This window comes from Cryptotermes secundus, unplaced genomic scaffold, assembly GCF_002891405.2.
Source record: "Cryptotermes secundus unplaced genomic scaffold, Csec_1.0 scaffold468, whole genome shotgun sequence".
Classification (NCBI taxonomy): Eukaryota; Metazoa; Arthropoda; class Insecta; order Blattodea; family Kalotermitidae; genus Cryptotermes; species Cryptotermes secundus.
Window position 1 is genome coordinate 893,435 of NW_019721526.1, and position 15,713 is coordinate 909,147.

General features: G+C 41.5%; 1 protein-coding gene across 1 annotated transcript in view; it reads left to right on the plus strand.

Moving 5' to 3' along the window:
- Nucleotides 1-214: 214 nt before the first annotated feature.
- Nucleotides 215-15,713, plus strand: part of LOC111875531 (calcitonin receptor) — a 37,228-nt gene continuing 21,729 nt past the window's right edge. The window contains exons 1-3 of the mRNA XM_023871861.2: nucleotides 215-284; nucleotides 5,418-5,690; nucleotides 11,500-11,662. Of these exons, the coding sequence (XP_023727629.2) occupies nucleotides 228-284; nucleotides 5,418-5,690; nucleotides 11,500-11,662 (493 nt within the window). The 5' untranslated portion in view covers nucleotides 215-227. The remainder of the gene's footprint in view (nucleotides 285-5,417; nucleotides 5,691-11,499; nucleotides 11,663-15,713) is intronic.

Sequence of the window (15,713 nt, forward strand, 5' to 3'; positions counted from 1 at the left end):
TAGAATTAATTCATACAACTTAATTAGTACATACGTTCATTCTGTCCGCAGGAAGTTCGATAAGTGATAATCGACGTTCACTGGCACCTAACACCTTCAAGAAAGTAACAGACAAAGAAAAAGATAAAGAAATCGATAAGATTTCACTGCGTTAGACTGATTATCAGTTTCGTTCGACATATCAAAAGACGTGCATTAGTGAGTGTTTCTCTACTTTTATTGCGGATATGAAAGTGAAGAATTTAGTTCTCCTGTTCGCCATCACCCAGCTCCATTCATTTTCTGTGAGTACAAAACACAGTTCCTCAGAAAACTAGAAATACAGACGAATTTTAGTTGGAAAGACTCACGTAAGGGGAGCCATTCGTGATACCAAGATCCCGGTGGGAAAGGAATTACATGGCTGCGTTATATCCACTCATAAGGCAATAAATTATGCTTTAAATTGTACTGTTGTGTCAGGAATAGTGGGTCTCTGGACTTTGTCTATAGACCGAAAGTTTAATGAACATCAAAAAATAAAACGTTTCGAAAACTGAGTCTGTTTCTGTCTTCAGGTAAAAGGGTGGGAGACACCAACTCTGTTGGGTCCGTTAGAAAAAGCTAACCTCAATCACTAGAGCAGCGATTGGGATTATAACTTTCTAATGGACGCTAAGAAGTAGGTGTGCAATGTGGACTACACTGAAATTCCTCCGGGTGGATCCAGTTGTAAACTTGTGTTGGCGTTGGGATTCAAGGACAAAAGATCGAATAGTATGCTGTCTAGATCAGAAAAGTTTCCACTTATTTTGTCCGCACACTAACCGAATTGGGTCCACCTCAGTGAAATTTCGTAAAGACAGGCATAAATGTTCTACATAAAATTTCCATATAAACTGTGTATGAAACAATTTTTAGGTTGTGGATCTTCATCAGATAATGATGAAAATTATTACAACATTACTACATCTACTTACAACGCACGCTGAGAACTAAAATCTCCATGCAGCATATCTCATGTGGTATGAGGTACTCTCAAAGATATTGTAGCACCTAGATCCGTTGTTAAGCAATGACTCTGTAAACAACAGCCGCTTCTAAATAATGGCCACGAACAGATTCTTAACACGCACCAGTGGACTAAATGTGAAGTGGTGTTCTCAATGCAGTCCGTGGGACAGTTGCGTGAAGCAACAAATAGGACTGTTGGAAGCAGTGTTTTCTGTGCGGTCCGTGCTGAGGTGTTATATGCGGGACAAGTCTGCAGTTAAGTTACTTTGAAGACAATGGACGGCCAGTAAGTGCATGTACACGGAAGCTGAGGAAGCTGCGGCGTTGGAAACCGTTACCGGACGGCAACCAATGAAGATACAGTGCGTGCTATAGTGAACTGCTGAATGTGTGAATGAGAGATAACGCTGTAGTTACTTGTAGTTACGATCTGTAAGTGGTCAATACATCCAATTACCAATCCAAACAACGTCTATATTCACTCTATCACGTGACAACTGATGTCACAAGTAGGATAGGACTGATTGAATGACTGGCCCAAAATCGACCGTTATATCGCCATATTATGGAGGTGGAACGAATGATAACACGCCTACTGGCTGAAATAAGAACCAACCCAGAAGAAGTGAGAGCCGGCCAAGAACACTTGAAAGAAAATTCTGGAACCGGCCAAGAACTCCTGAAAGAAGAAATGATGGCCAAGTTAAAAGCCCATAATGGTCAAGACCGACTTCCAGCTAGAGACAATGGAGACCGCTCTGGATATATCCAGAAAGTTTCAACAAACTGAATACCACGGATGTGGAGACCAATTGAGAAAATTCGGAGGCCCTAGAGGAGTAACAGGACGCCCCTAAGGCAGAGACCACTGTGAAAAACATCGGAGCACCGAAGGACCGATATGGGGACCGGCATCTAGCCAAAGATTGCATCCGACAGCCGAAGAAACGGACCCAGTGCGATGGTGGGTCCCATCAAAAGTTGGCCGCTGCCCGAGGAAGGTTAGACACGCCGTGCCGTTCCTGCACCGAGCAAGGGACTCGTCAGGAACCAGGAAGGCTTCCTGGTCTGTTCCCATTCAGAATTAATTATGAAATTATGAATCTTGTATTCATTTGGTAGAATTCCTTGAATGGGTGATTAGACTGTCGCATCCCGCCACCTACACAGGATAACAGAAACGCAGACATGCATCCATGCCTCGAGTGGGATTCGAACCCACGATATCAGTGTTTGAGCGTTGAAGACATTTCGTGCCTCAGCCCCCGCGGGCACTGTGATTGGTGGATATTTTCTCATTTAATTATAAATTCCAAAAAAAAAAGAAGAAGAAGAAGAAGCAGAAAAGAAAACTGCGAAATGTGCTACTTATAAATTCGTGTCACCTGAGGAAGGCGCTAGAATCGCTCTGGCCTCTGTCTTAAACCCAAGTAAAATTAGTGAAACATGAGTAGGGAGCCTCGTACAACAGTATTTTCCCAAGTAGCAGGGCCATTTCCTCAAAATCTCACAAAGAACTCAGATACTCGTAAATTTAATTTCACTCCTTTGTGTAAAGCGGCACTTAAATGAGCCAACCTAAAAGAAAATAATTAATTATATTGTTGAAGAAAGTCGTCTTCTGGGTTTAGGCGCCGTGTATTCTTCGTTTTGGCCGACGTTTCGGAGGAACGTATCGCCTCCATCCTCAGAGCAGTTGAATGGCTTGGAATGCAGAGAGTAGAGCTGGAGGCGATACGTTCCTCCGAAACTTCGGCCAAAACGAAGAATACACGGCGCCTACACCCAGAAGACGACTTTCTTCATAGTCATCGCCGTGAAAACCTCAAAACTTGCAATTCTATTGTTGGCCTACCATACCGAGTTTGATCGAAGTCGGTTAAGCAGATTGGGCGGAGATACTAGAGGACATAAAGAAGACATTTGTTTCAGACTGTCAAGGTCATTCACTCACCTCCCAGTGTAATCCATTCCTTTTCTTCTGAAACTGGCCTTCACAGGGCAGTAGAATGGCCAGCCAAAATATGGGGTTGGTGGAAGCCTTCGGCCTTATGCCCTGAGTTTATGCCTGGCAGTGCTAGTTGGTGTTTTTGTCCTGAGCAGTTCAGTGCATGCAGTACTGTGTTGTGATATTTTGCCATTTAGCCAAGGAAAATGAGTTAAGAGCACTCTCTTCTGGGATATGACGCCGTGTAGTCCGTTGAAAATCAACTAAAGTTTCGGAAGAACATATCGCCTCCATCTTCATGGTCGTAGATTAAGGCCAACATTGCCGACTGCTTTCATGATAGTTTCTTGCTGGGCTTATTCTTCGACTATGAATATGGAGATATGTTCCTTCGAAACGTCGGTTGATTTTCGACGGCCTACACAACGTTATATCCCAGAAGATAAAACCCTTCTTAACCACTGCTGTGAGAATCTCAATTCCTGTAAGACAATGAGTGGTTTGATACATAACAATGCAAAGATAGAAGGGCTAAAGCTATCCCTGTAACAGGCCGTGGAGGCCCATAGGGTTGTGAGACGTTGAGGGTCCCACATTATCTAGACATTCGGTTCACAGATGGCGGTAAGGTTGTCAGCCTTACGCGCCGGCCGCAAGAAAATTCCTGGTACTCATTTCCTTTAGAGGCTGAGTGGACCCCAGGGCCATAGTGCGGAGAATTATACATATACAAGGTGTGGCAATAAAGAACCCGGATTACTTTTATGACTCATTTCCGGCCACGTCATTGACGAAGAGGAGGGTAGGGCATTGACCCTTGGACTTCCCTCTACCGTCACACAAAGTTTCATTCACGTGCATCGGTTAGTCTGGCCGCGACCATTGTTAGAAGCGGATCGTGTTTCTGAGCTCCGTCGGAATAATGCTGAGTGCTAATGCAGAACAACGTGCTAACATCAAATTCCTCACAAAANGTGCGGAGAATTATACATATACTTGTACAGTGCATGGCAGCGACGCAAAGGACGGAGACGAAAAAACATCTGAAAGTTCGCTGCGGAAGCTTGACAACACTTCTCGGCTGTGCTCTATACTGCATGACCCGACTGGAACCTTCCCAACCCACGCTCCCCATACTGTTGCATAGCGTGCTTCAGACTTCGAGGGAAATGGACCGGACGATCTACGGGACTGCCCCTCGCTATCTCGCTACAGGTACCCTCAGGGAGGAAAGAAAATATAGAGGGGCGTTTGAAGGGGTGATGACTTAGGCTGGCCAATAGAAATATCCTAACTAGTATAGTACAGTGGTAAAAGTCAAAGTTTTCCGTGTACTTAACTAATTAAGCTCTACGTCATGAAGGTGTATGGGCGAGTGGATTTATAGAGCCACATTTTCTTGACTTCGGCACTAGTTGGAGGTGAGTGGTCAGCTTCACGAACCGGCCGCTTTACTCGCGGGCAAAAATCCCCCGGTACCCATTGGACAGGAGGTTGGGTGGACCCCATAGACAGTCTTAACTATTTGGAGAAGAGATAATTATTTACTCTACCGCGTCTCGAACTCCGACTCCTAGGTCGTCCAGGCGATAGCTAGTCACTATGCTGATTCCGCTATCCCGGCTCCTATAGAGGAGTGGAAGGACCTCAGTTTTACAATTATTGACTTTTTGGACACTATTCATTCTCCTTTTTTTTTCATTAAAAATAACGTTTCGGAGGCTCGACTCTGTAACCGTTCTCAGGCAAAAGCCAACTCAGCTAGTTCCTACCGACAGGAACTTGGATGGATGGATAATCTCCAGAAGTGTATTACTGTATCAATGTACCAACGTCAGAAATTTTTAGATCTGAATTCTTGGCTACAGTAGCCTTTACATCCAACTCAGATGGGAGAACAGTAGATGTTTGAAGACCGCTCTTGGATAACGGTACTTTAAAAACAAACTTTCGGTTATTCCTATGTAGGAGACTGTGAACTGGTTCATGATCTCTTCTAACAAAGATCTAAAAGTTTGTGATGACGGTAAATTGTTACAATCAATATGTTGCTGGACATTATCCATCATCTTGTCTGTTCTCAAAAAACCGTCTAGTTTCTATTAAAAACACAACCTTTCGGGAACTGGAATCTGTCCCCGTCTTCAGGTAAAACCTACTCAGTCGGGTCCAATAGACCGTAGATAGGGGCTAGCTCTGTCTATTGGACCCAACTGAGTAGGTTTTACCTGAAGACGGGGACAGATTCCAGTTCCCGAAACGTTGTGTTTTTAATAGAAACTAGACGGTTTTTTGAGAACAGACAAGATGATGGATAATGTCCAGCAACATATTTATTGTATCTCTTCTAACGACGAAAATTTTTATCAATGAAACTGAATTTCCTACTTATTCATAACCTACAAAACGGATTTTGAACAAGTCTCGAGGTATCGATAGATGTACGAGTATTTCTAATAATATATATATATTTCAGGCCTGTGAGGCATCGTCCGCAACGGAAGTGCTGTCGACCGTGGCATGGAGGCACTTTCCAGCGAGGGCTAGACACCCGTGTTGGGGGACGCCAGCTGCAGCAGACGAAGAAGTGTGCATAGTACGAAGCAACAGCTATAGTAAGACAATGTTCCAACACGTTTCGGGCTGCTATTGCTATTTCTACATGAACCCTGCTTTCTTCAAACCAAACATAACCATCCGGATGTGGCTGTGCGGTATACCAGACGAGTTCGGGTACCCCTGTATCCTGGTGAGTGTCATGCGGGCTATCTTATGCACTGTAGGTTAATTTACAGATGGATCAAACGAGTCCATTCAGATTGAATTAGGGAGGCAGGCCTACTCGGTGTGGTTCTCGACCGGGATACCCGACTCTCCTGACTGAGGTTTCTCGTGGTTTTCTTCAGTGCCTCCGAGATATACCTGAGATTTAGTCATGACCGCTTCCATCAATATTCTTTCCAGTTAATCATTTGCTAATCAAAATACACTTGTGTGTATTAGTGAATATAGACGGGGTTTGGATTGGTGAATAGATTTATTGACCACTTATAGTTCGTAACTACGAATAATTATTACACTATAGCCGATTTCCACACTATAATTCACTCAACACTAAGTTTTCTCACTCTATTTCCATTAGTCTTTTTTTCTTGATTCTTTTCACGCAAATCGTTTTGGAAAAACTTCTTTGAAGAGAAACAAGAATCTTTCGTGGTGCTCTCAAAACAAGTGACGAACTTTCTAACAAGTGCACAGTAGCAGAGAGCATCTGGCACTTGTTTTGTGGCATGAATCTTCAAATTAAGCGCCCTCTGTTATGGTTTTGTAATGATTTTGGCAAATAGTGTTTCATCGCATTTGTGTCATCGACTCTCTGACAGTATCTTGTCATACAACTTATAGCGAGCATTCATACTCATGTTTCAGCGAATTGCATGTACCTGGACTGCTGACACTCAAGTGTAAGAGAAACTCTCATTTGCGTTGTGATTGCAATTGTAGTCGTGCTTCATTCTTATTAAAATATCGACATGACAGTCCAGCAAGTGGACTAAAGGAAAGAAGATCTGTCATACGAGTAATTGCCACAACTGTCTTCAAGTTTTCTGGATTCCCGAAATCCTGACGAATATTTGGCACGACATTCTAGGGCACACAATGCGAAGACAACCGAAAGTCACAAGTTCACAATTTGTTTCATCTGGTATCCTTCATGCTTAATTCTCAGCTGTGCGACTTTTATTCCTGGAAGAAACTCTTGTTTTAGAATCTCGCCTGTCAAATAAACTTTTAATAATTTTCTTGGTTGGTCCCCCGCATGGCGTCGCATTGGCTGCTTTCAGTGGCGTGGCGGTCACGAGCCTGGCATGCTGCCCCAAGTCCGCAGGACATATTATTTCCAAAATAAATTCCCTGACCCATGTTACATCGGGTGTTCAATCGGAAGCCACTGGGGGTAGAACCGGTCACACGTAGGGATATGACGTGAAAATCAGCAGGGCTCCAGCGTATTGATATACACTCAACTCTCGATTATCCGGGATAATGGTGGGGATGGAAATCACGATTAATCGAAAACCCGGTTAAGACAAATTTTATTGAAAGTAGTACTGTAATACTGTACCTTCATAATACTATAGGCCTACCTGTATTTAAATTTATTCAACCTCATTTTTATGTCATCTCATGGCCTATTTAATACTTTTTTTACATTACACTGAAGTATGAATTAGTTATTTCAATCACAGTCTTCAACAGCATCCAACACTTTTTACGAATATTCACACTTAACACTTAAAAAAATTTAATATTGTCATTTACTTTTTCGCGGCATTTGCCTTTTTCTGTTGAATACTTAACACAACACGCTGCCTTTTACACCCTGACATTTTGCTAACGCACCTGAAGATCGATACAAAGATACTAACTGGGGCGATGTATCTGTCCTTGAAACTTTCCACAAATCCTTGCATTCTTTCACCCCTACCCTAGAACATTGTGTTAGCATAACGGGAGCAAAGAATGCAGAGCTCGGTTCACACTAGTGCGAAAATAGTGTTACAACTCGCCATGTGAAACAAAAGTGAATGAATATTAAACAACATATAAGCCTCAAAAAAGCCTCAGTAGCCCCGGTTAAGCCGCAAACCGGTTAATCCGCCCCCGATAATCGAGAGTTGACTGTATCTCGTATTTTCGAAATTCTTGACAAGAAGAAGAAGAAGAAAAAAGGAACTGTATATATTTCAGAAAATTTGTTGTGATCTGTTTCCGTCCTCAGGTAAAGGGGAAAGACACCCACTCAGTTGAGCCCCTTAGAAAGGACTAATCTTAAACACTGGGGCCAAATTGAGTAGGTGTCTTCCCCCCTAAACTGAGGACGGAAACAAATCGATTTTCCGAAACATCGTGTTTTCTATTTTCTAGAATACCGGACGATGGCAAACTCCAAAAACCCAGTAATTCCGTTTGTTATACACCATCGTTAGTACCCTTTTTGTATTGCTAGTTGGGCGGGACTAAGTCCCTTGTACTGCGGTAACTTCTGGCCTATTGTACCAGCCCCAGATGATAGGTGAGGGTGATTGTGGACTATTTGGTGGAACGAAGATTGGCAGGGAAAACCGAAGTACTCGGAGAAAACCTGCCCCAGCGCCACTTTGTCCACCACAAATCCCACTTGACCAGACCCGGGATCGAATCCCAGCCGCCGCGACTAACCGCTTGAAGCAAAGTTCAACATTTTTCACTGATATAGCAGTATCATTCTACAACATGTACACAAATTATCAAGATACACCCAAGCCACACAAGAAATTAAATACGCGTCACATCAAGGAGAAGAGCCGTTGTGACGGAATCACATCTAGCGGTCTGGGAAAACCATTACAAAACAGCTAGACTCCTGCCATGTGGTCCCTGTACAAGTATTATCATGTTCAACGCCTTGGCCAAACACAAATCGAGAGATAAAATTAAGGACAACGTAATAGAATCTAACAACCGTAGGATATGTAATGAGAAACCAGACACTAATTAGCTACGTAAAAAGAGCTTCTCTAAGCTACTCGAGAACTGCGGGTTTTTTTATGGTACCTGAAATTTCATTGACAAATTCACAACGACCTATTAACCAAGAGCTATTAATAACATTACAATTGATATAAATTAATTTAATTGGCAGAATAAAATCGCATGGCAAAATGTCTAAGAGGTTATCAAGCTGTGTAATTACATATACTTTCATAGAAGCACATCAAACTTAATGCAAATAAACCTCTGTATCACTCCTTCAAAACAAACAAACAGAACTGCATTCAAAATCCATTCATCGTCAGAGGCAAATTAATTGTTTATAGTCTAACTAGCGATCGCCTCTGTGGTCTAGTGGTCAGAGTTCCTGGCTACAGATCCAGAGGTCCCGGGTTCGATTCCCAGCGCTACTAGGTTTTCTGAGAAGTATATGTTGCTCTCTCGTCACCAAAATGCAGGGAAAAATCATGACATAAAGATAGAAAAGAGATGTCTTGAATATGTGGCACAGTTAAGATATTTGGGAACAACAATAACAGATAAAAACCTGGTTCACGAGGAACTTAAGAGAAGATTGAACTCGGGTAATGCTTGCTACCATTCAGTCCAGAAACTTTTGTCTTCTTGTCTGCTGTCCAAAAACATACTAATTAAAATATACAAAACTATAATTTTGCCCGTGGTTCTGTATGGGCGTAAAACTTTGTCTCTGACATTAAGGGTGAACACTGAGGGTGTGTGAGAACAGGGTGTTGAGGAGAATATTTGGATCGAAGAGAGATGAAGTGAGAGGAGATTGGAGAAAACTGCATAATGAACTTCATAAATTGTACTCTTATCCAATCAAGTCAAGTCAAGGAGAATGAGGTGGGCAGGGCATATAGCACGAATGGGAAGACGAGGAATGCATATAGGCTATTGGTGGGAAAGCCAGCAGGAAAAAGACCACTGGGAAGACCAAGGCGTTGGTGGGTGAACAATATTAAATTGGTTCTTAGAGGTATAGGATGGGATGGTATGGATTGGATTGATCTGGCTCAGGATCGTGGTCAGTGGAGGGCCCTTGTGAACATGGTTATGAACCTTCGGGTTCCATAAACTGCTGGGAAATTCTTGAGTAGCTGCACAATTGGCGGCTCATCCAGAAGGGCTCAGCTCCATGAGTGAGTTAGTAAGAGAGCTTATCAGGCAGTATCTCAAAGTTAGTCTCAGGGCTTTCGAACAAGCGTCGGTAACCAGACGCGGAGCTTCCAGCGGACAAATAGTCTCTTCTCATTACTTCGACAATTGCAGATAAAATACAAGTTTCGTCACAGTCGTGTGTTTACCATCAGTATAATTGGCCAACAGCATTTCCCACAAAGTCTTCCGGAATAAATGGTACGAGTAAAATAGGTAAAGCTATCCATGTAACCGGCCATGGGGGCCCATTGGGACGTGAGACGTCGAAGCTCCCACATCTTCTAGAAAATCGACTCGCAGATTGCGTTAAGGATGTCAGCCTTACACTCCGGCCGCCCTTTGCTCCCCAGGAAAATTCTTGGTACTCATTTCTCAGTCGACCCCAGGGCCATTGTGCGGCTGGAAGAATTAAATCAATTGAAAAAATCCACTTCATCGGGACTCGAATCCTAGACTTTCCCGCTTGTAGCATAATGCCTCAACCAAATACACTACCGCGTGCGAATAAATGGTATGAAAGGTAACAAAAGTATCGTCATTCTTGCGTCATCCCAACAGAGAACACCACCCCCTCCACCTCTCAGATATACTCTGCAATAAAACTAGATGTACTTGTATGTTATTCCTTTCCTTATATTTTCAAGAGCAAAGGAGAACCAAGGCCTCTGGAACGGACATTCTCCTGAAACAGTAATGGCCTGTCACCCCTCTGGATGGATTTTGAAATTGGTAAAACCAGGTCAGGGTTATACAAAAACTGAAACATGAACTGTAGGAAAGCGAGAGAGGAAGATACAATGTCTGTGATTTATTGTACAAAAATGTGACTTACAGCTCAATTATTATATGTGTTCTTGAATTTCTTTCTTATTCCTAGATATAACGTCTGATTGTTTTTCTGTCTTGTTTATACGACTCTTTACTTTAGGTATGATTCCATTTACTATTCACCGTGACAGTGTTTCTGCTTGCTCCTTTTTCTCCCGATTTTAAAGGCGAACAAAATTCACAAAGAGAAACTGCCCGCGATTTCACTTTGTTCCCCCCATATTTAACTTTATCCCATATACAGGCAGAAGCGAAAAATGTGAAGAGGTTCCAGACAATATTAATACTTAAGCAATTATTGAAATGTATTCACTTTACGCAGCAAATTGTCGAAGCAAATTAACACTGCACTCAACTGATGTAGAAGTCTATACGCAGACATTTGACATTCAGTAACTGATCTGCTTTGTCCAGATCTTCCCTACTGACTGCTAGCCAGCAGTCCGGCAACTGGAGGACATGGAAGTTCCTAACTAAAGTGTTGTTGCTTTATTATTAAGAACGTAACACATTATTATAATAATACACGAGTTACAGCAACAAATTGAGGTTGAAACGGGCGAGAAAAGAACTTCCGCGGAAGATTCATTTTTAAAGTTTCTTTAGTGCCAAGTGGAGAATAGTTTGGATTCTGCCTACTTTATTGAACGTTTTAACGTTTCAATATGTTTGTTTGTTTGTTGTTTTCTCGTCCAATATCAAGGCCTTGTTCTTGCAGCGTTCTATCCAACTCTTATTTCCCTGGAACTTCCTTAAATATTTCGTGGACCCACCCACAGATAAAACAGTTGCTAGAGCGGTATTCAAGGGATATTTTTACTGAATAATTGTTTGGTTAGCGACTACCCATACTTAAGTGTGAATGTCGGGAAGCGGGCAGTGGCCACTTCCTTTCAAACGTTTAGCTACAAGGCGTCACACGCCTGAAGACAGGAATCTTCATACTCACTGCTGTGAATGCCTTACATGTCACAAAATGGCCGTAGCAATTTGATATGATTCGATATTTCCAGACATCAGAAGGCGCCGAGATACCGTACGACTACGAGAACCCCAAGACAGTGGAGGTTCTGGGTGGAACTTTTGTATCATCTGCCGCCACTGACAAATGGATACAGTGCTCTAAGGCAGCAAAGAGTTGCTGCGAAAATATGGATGAGGGAACCGTGAATCCAGGTACAGTATTTTGGTCCAGCTCCAGGCTTCAAAGCCTACACTGTCAATACTCGGATAAAGCTGCAGAAGCGTGAAGCTGGCTCCTCATGTCTACTTATTGCCTCGTTTGAGAATTATTGGAAATTTTACATCCACTCCAAAATATGTAATCATGGCGGTGTACTGAAACACATACGTATATAGTTTTATCGGGAGATAAAAAAATAGTGGTTGTGTTGGAGTTCACTATCGCTGTCTCAGCAAAGTAGTGGCTGCGTTTCGGGAGGCTCTGTCTTCAAATAAACAAAAGGAATCATATCGAATTTCGTATGATGATATTCCTCCACTCGAAGATTTCCACCAGCGGCCACCAGGGATCACCACGCATCCCCGAAAATTGTATTTTTTTAGTGCAATATTTCCTGGAAGATAGATTGGTAAGGGTGGTTCATTTCTGTGATTACCTAGAAGTCCTGATTTGAATTCTCTTGGTTTCTTCATTCGGGGCTGTGTGAAGAATGACGTTTCTAAGGACAATATTCGAGTCCTGAATCACTTGAAAGCAGGAATAAGATGAGCGGCTGAGCCACGGAGGGAGAAGAGTGGGGGTTTGTGTCCCGTCTGGGCTAAGAGAAACAGGCAACAGGCTGGATGCCAGTAAAATCGGGAAATTCGGAGCAATATTTGGATACTGTTACGCATTTCGAACTTCTGCAACCAAATAAACTTACTGAAGTCATGAACTTGTGTCAAGCAAAATCGAAAAACCTCGATATGGGTCGCAGGTACCAATCCCACAACAGTTCTGGGCATATTTAAAGAAATCACAAAGTGTGCACGCAGAAGCTGTAAGTCTAATAATGACACGAAAAAGGAAAAGAACAATGTTGTGTGCTTTCATAGGCCTCTTCAAGAAAAGGAAGTAAACTACCGAATTTACAACGTTAACCTCGAGGTGCTAAAAAATGTGCGCGAAATTTTGTATTAGGGGGGAAAAAACGTAAGACTATTAAAATGTTTGTATTTACTCTCCCACTCCACAAAACAAATATAATTACTGAAATTCTGGCATCAGTCACAGATGTCTCACCAAATGGCTCATCAGAAACATAACTTCTGAACTGTAAGCTTGGGAAAATGGAAGAAATTGAGCATCGAATATTCTGGAATGTTACTAGGTGCAGTAAGGTAGAAAATGTTATCAGGCTCTACGGCGACGCACGCCCGGAGACGATAATCTTCGTAGCCACCGCCATATGAATTTTAAATCTCAATTTAATTGTAGTTGTTGATGATATGATTCTAAAACATACAAGCCAGAAGGTCGCACTATGGCCCTAGGGTCGTCTCAGCCTCTAACAGAAATGAGTACCAGGAATTAAATAAATAATTTTCCTGGGGAGTAAAGCGCGGTCGGCGCGTAAGGCTGACATCCATACCGCCATCTTTGAGCCAGTTGTCTAGATCAGGGGTCTCCAAATTTTTCGAACCGCGGGCCACTTTCAACGGGCCAGATAGAATGAGAAATTAATAACTCTAGGTATATGAGTTTTATTGAAAGCACAGAATTTCATAAACTAAATACAAAGTACGTGAGAATAAATTAACGTATATTAATAACAGACAGTAGTAGTAAATGCTCATATTTTAATCACAAATTATAATAAAATAATTAATGTGAATGATGGAACTCTTTTTCATTCTTAAAATCTGATTAAATTGAGGTTCAAATTTTGAAATTCTAATCACAAGTAGCGACTTAAAATGTTCATCACGATAAATTTGCCCTGTATTTCGACTTCATCTGGGAAAAAATTTGTTCACACAGATATGTCGTCCCAAAAATGGAGATAAATTTACAAGCAAATTTCTTTAAATTTGGAAATTGCTCAGAGTTCAGAAATTTATAAAATTCGATCAAATTTCCTTCCTTGTATTTGTCTTTAATATGATAATTTTCCTGAAGTTCAATAATTTCCATTTGAATTTGACTTGGGACATCTGCAGCATCACAGTCAAACGGATTTTGAAACAATCTAATTTCCTGAGCACTGGCATCCAAATCAGCAAATCGCTTCCGAAATTGTTCTTTCAAATCTAAAATGACTAAATTTGCAAACGAGGAAGGAAATTCTGCTTCACCCTTTTTATGCAACTCTGAACAGTATAGCATATAAACAAAGTTACAATTTTTCACTTGGCTTTCCAGAAGTATCAACTTTGCTCTGAATGCCTTGATAAGTGCAAATAAATCACAGACTAAGTTATTTTCACCCTGCAACTTTAAATTCAAATGGTTCATATGGTTTACCAGATCAACAAAACTGATAATTTCCAAAGCCACTTGGTATCTGATAAAAGTGGTTCGTGATGGTTTTTCTCGGTAAGAAATATATCAATTTCATTCCTGAGCTGAAAGAAGCGCGAAATAACCTTTTCACAGCTGAGCCATCGAACTGCAGTATAATATGTCAGGTCAATAAGCTCGGAATCACATTTACCAGTACTCACTGGAAAATTAGTTCAATTGGCGCATTTCTGCACAATTCTTTCGCGGGCCAGATAAAATCACACCGCGGGCCGCATGTGACTCGCGGGGCGTAGTTTGGAGACCCCTGGTCTAGATAATGTGGGGCTCTCAACGTCTCACGACCCTATGGGTCGTCACGGCCTATTACAGGGATAGATTTACTCGTTCTTACTTATGGGTATATTTCAGTCTATTTAATTAACAACAGGATATCTAAACTGCAGCTGAAAGGCCACTACTTACACAGGACAACGCAATCACAGAATAAATGCAGACAACTATCTATGCCTTGAGTGGGATTGGAACCCACGATCAAAACTTTCAAGCGGGAGAAGACATTTCATGCCTTAGACCGCGCCATCATTTTGATCGGCCAGAGAAAATGAATAATTCTTTCAAAATTTTCTTGCAGATTAATTCACTTCTGCATATGCATATTGTTGTGTAACTTCCGAACGGTTATAACACGCAGACCTACACATAAGTAGCCCCAAAGTACTCAACATGCTGAACCGAACTGATACCGGTGCAAACGTATGCGAACCCTCTGTTTGGAGTCGATATTATTGAAGTGCATATCTAACTGAACAAGGACTCGCTCAGATATTTCTTACAGACATCCCCTTTCCCCATGCGAGCAAAATACGGCTTTCGATAATTCTGTTAACTTTCTGTAGCAGACCTGCAAGTATGTGTGACTTAAGTGTTCTGTAGCTCAACAATTCGTTCAGAATATATCATGGGTTTCGTTGAATCCTGTGAGAAATAGTGATCATTTTCGTTCAGACTAGTACCTGTACTGGAGAAAGGATGTTTTCATGGATGTAATGCAGTTTTTGTTAAACATAATGTAGACATCTTCTGTTTAGAGGACTATTCCTAATTTAATGATAATTTTATTATGAATTTGCGGCAAACGTGCAATTATCATTTCAAATTTGATTTTTGATTTTGAAAAAATAAATGTATTTTCAAAAAAGACATAGACAATGCCCATCCGGCCCTCTGTAGCACATCCTTATAAACACCTTATTCTATCAAAGCGATCGCCCGGCAATTTTTGAACATATCTATTAAATTAACTCTAAGAGTATACTACTAATATTTTTGTAGATTTACTTCCTCTTCAGTTTTTAAAAATAAATTTAGGAATTTTGTATATGAAGTGAAAGAGGCTTGCACAAATCATTTTCCTGTAGCTGACTTGTGTGTTCTTTTTTGTGCTGTTCTCAGACAAAGTTGTGGTTCGTGCTGCCATCTGACAGCAAATGATTACACTAAAACTATACCTCTTCCGGTCTCACGGGATATTTGACGTCTGCTTTCGGTAACGAAAACCATATAGATATTTTTTGAACAGGGTTTCTCAAATTGCACTACCGTTACCCATGGGGTTAGCGAAACAACTAATCAGGGTTACCGTTAAGTCCCAATTTCCAGCATCCCTACTGAAAACTATTACCCGTGGGTGTAATTTCTCTTTTAAATCAAGTCGAACAAGAGTTCTTATACAAATTTGTTCGTGGGAGCATGTGGTAGCGT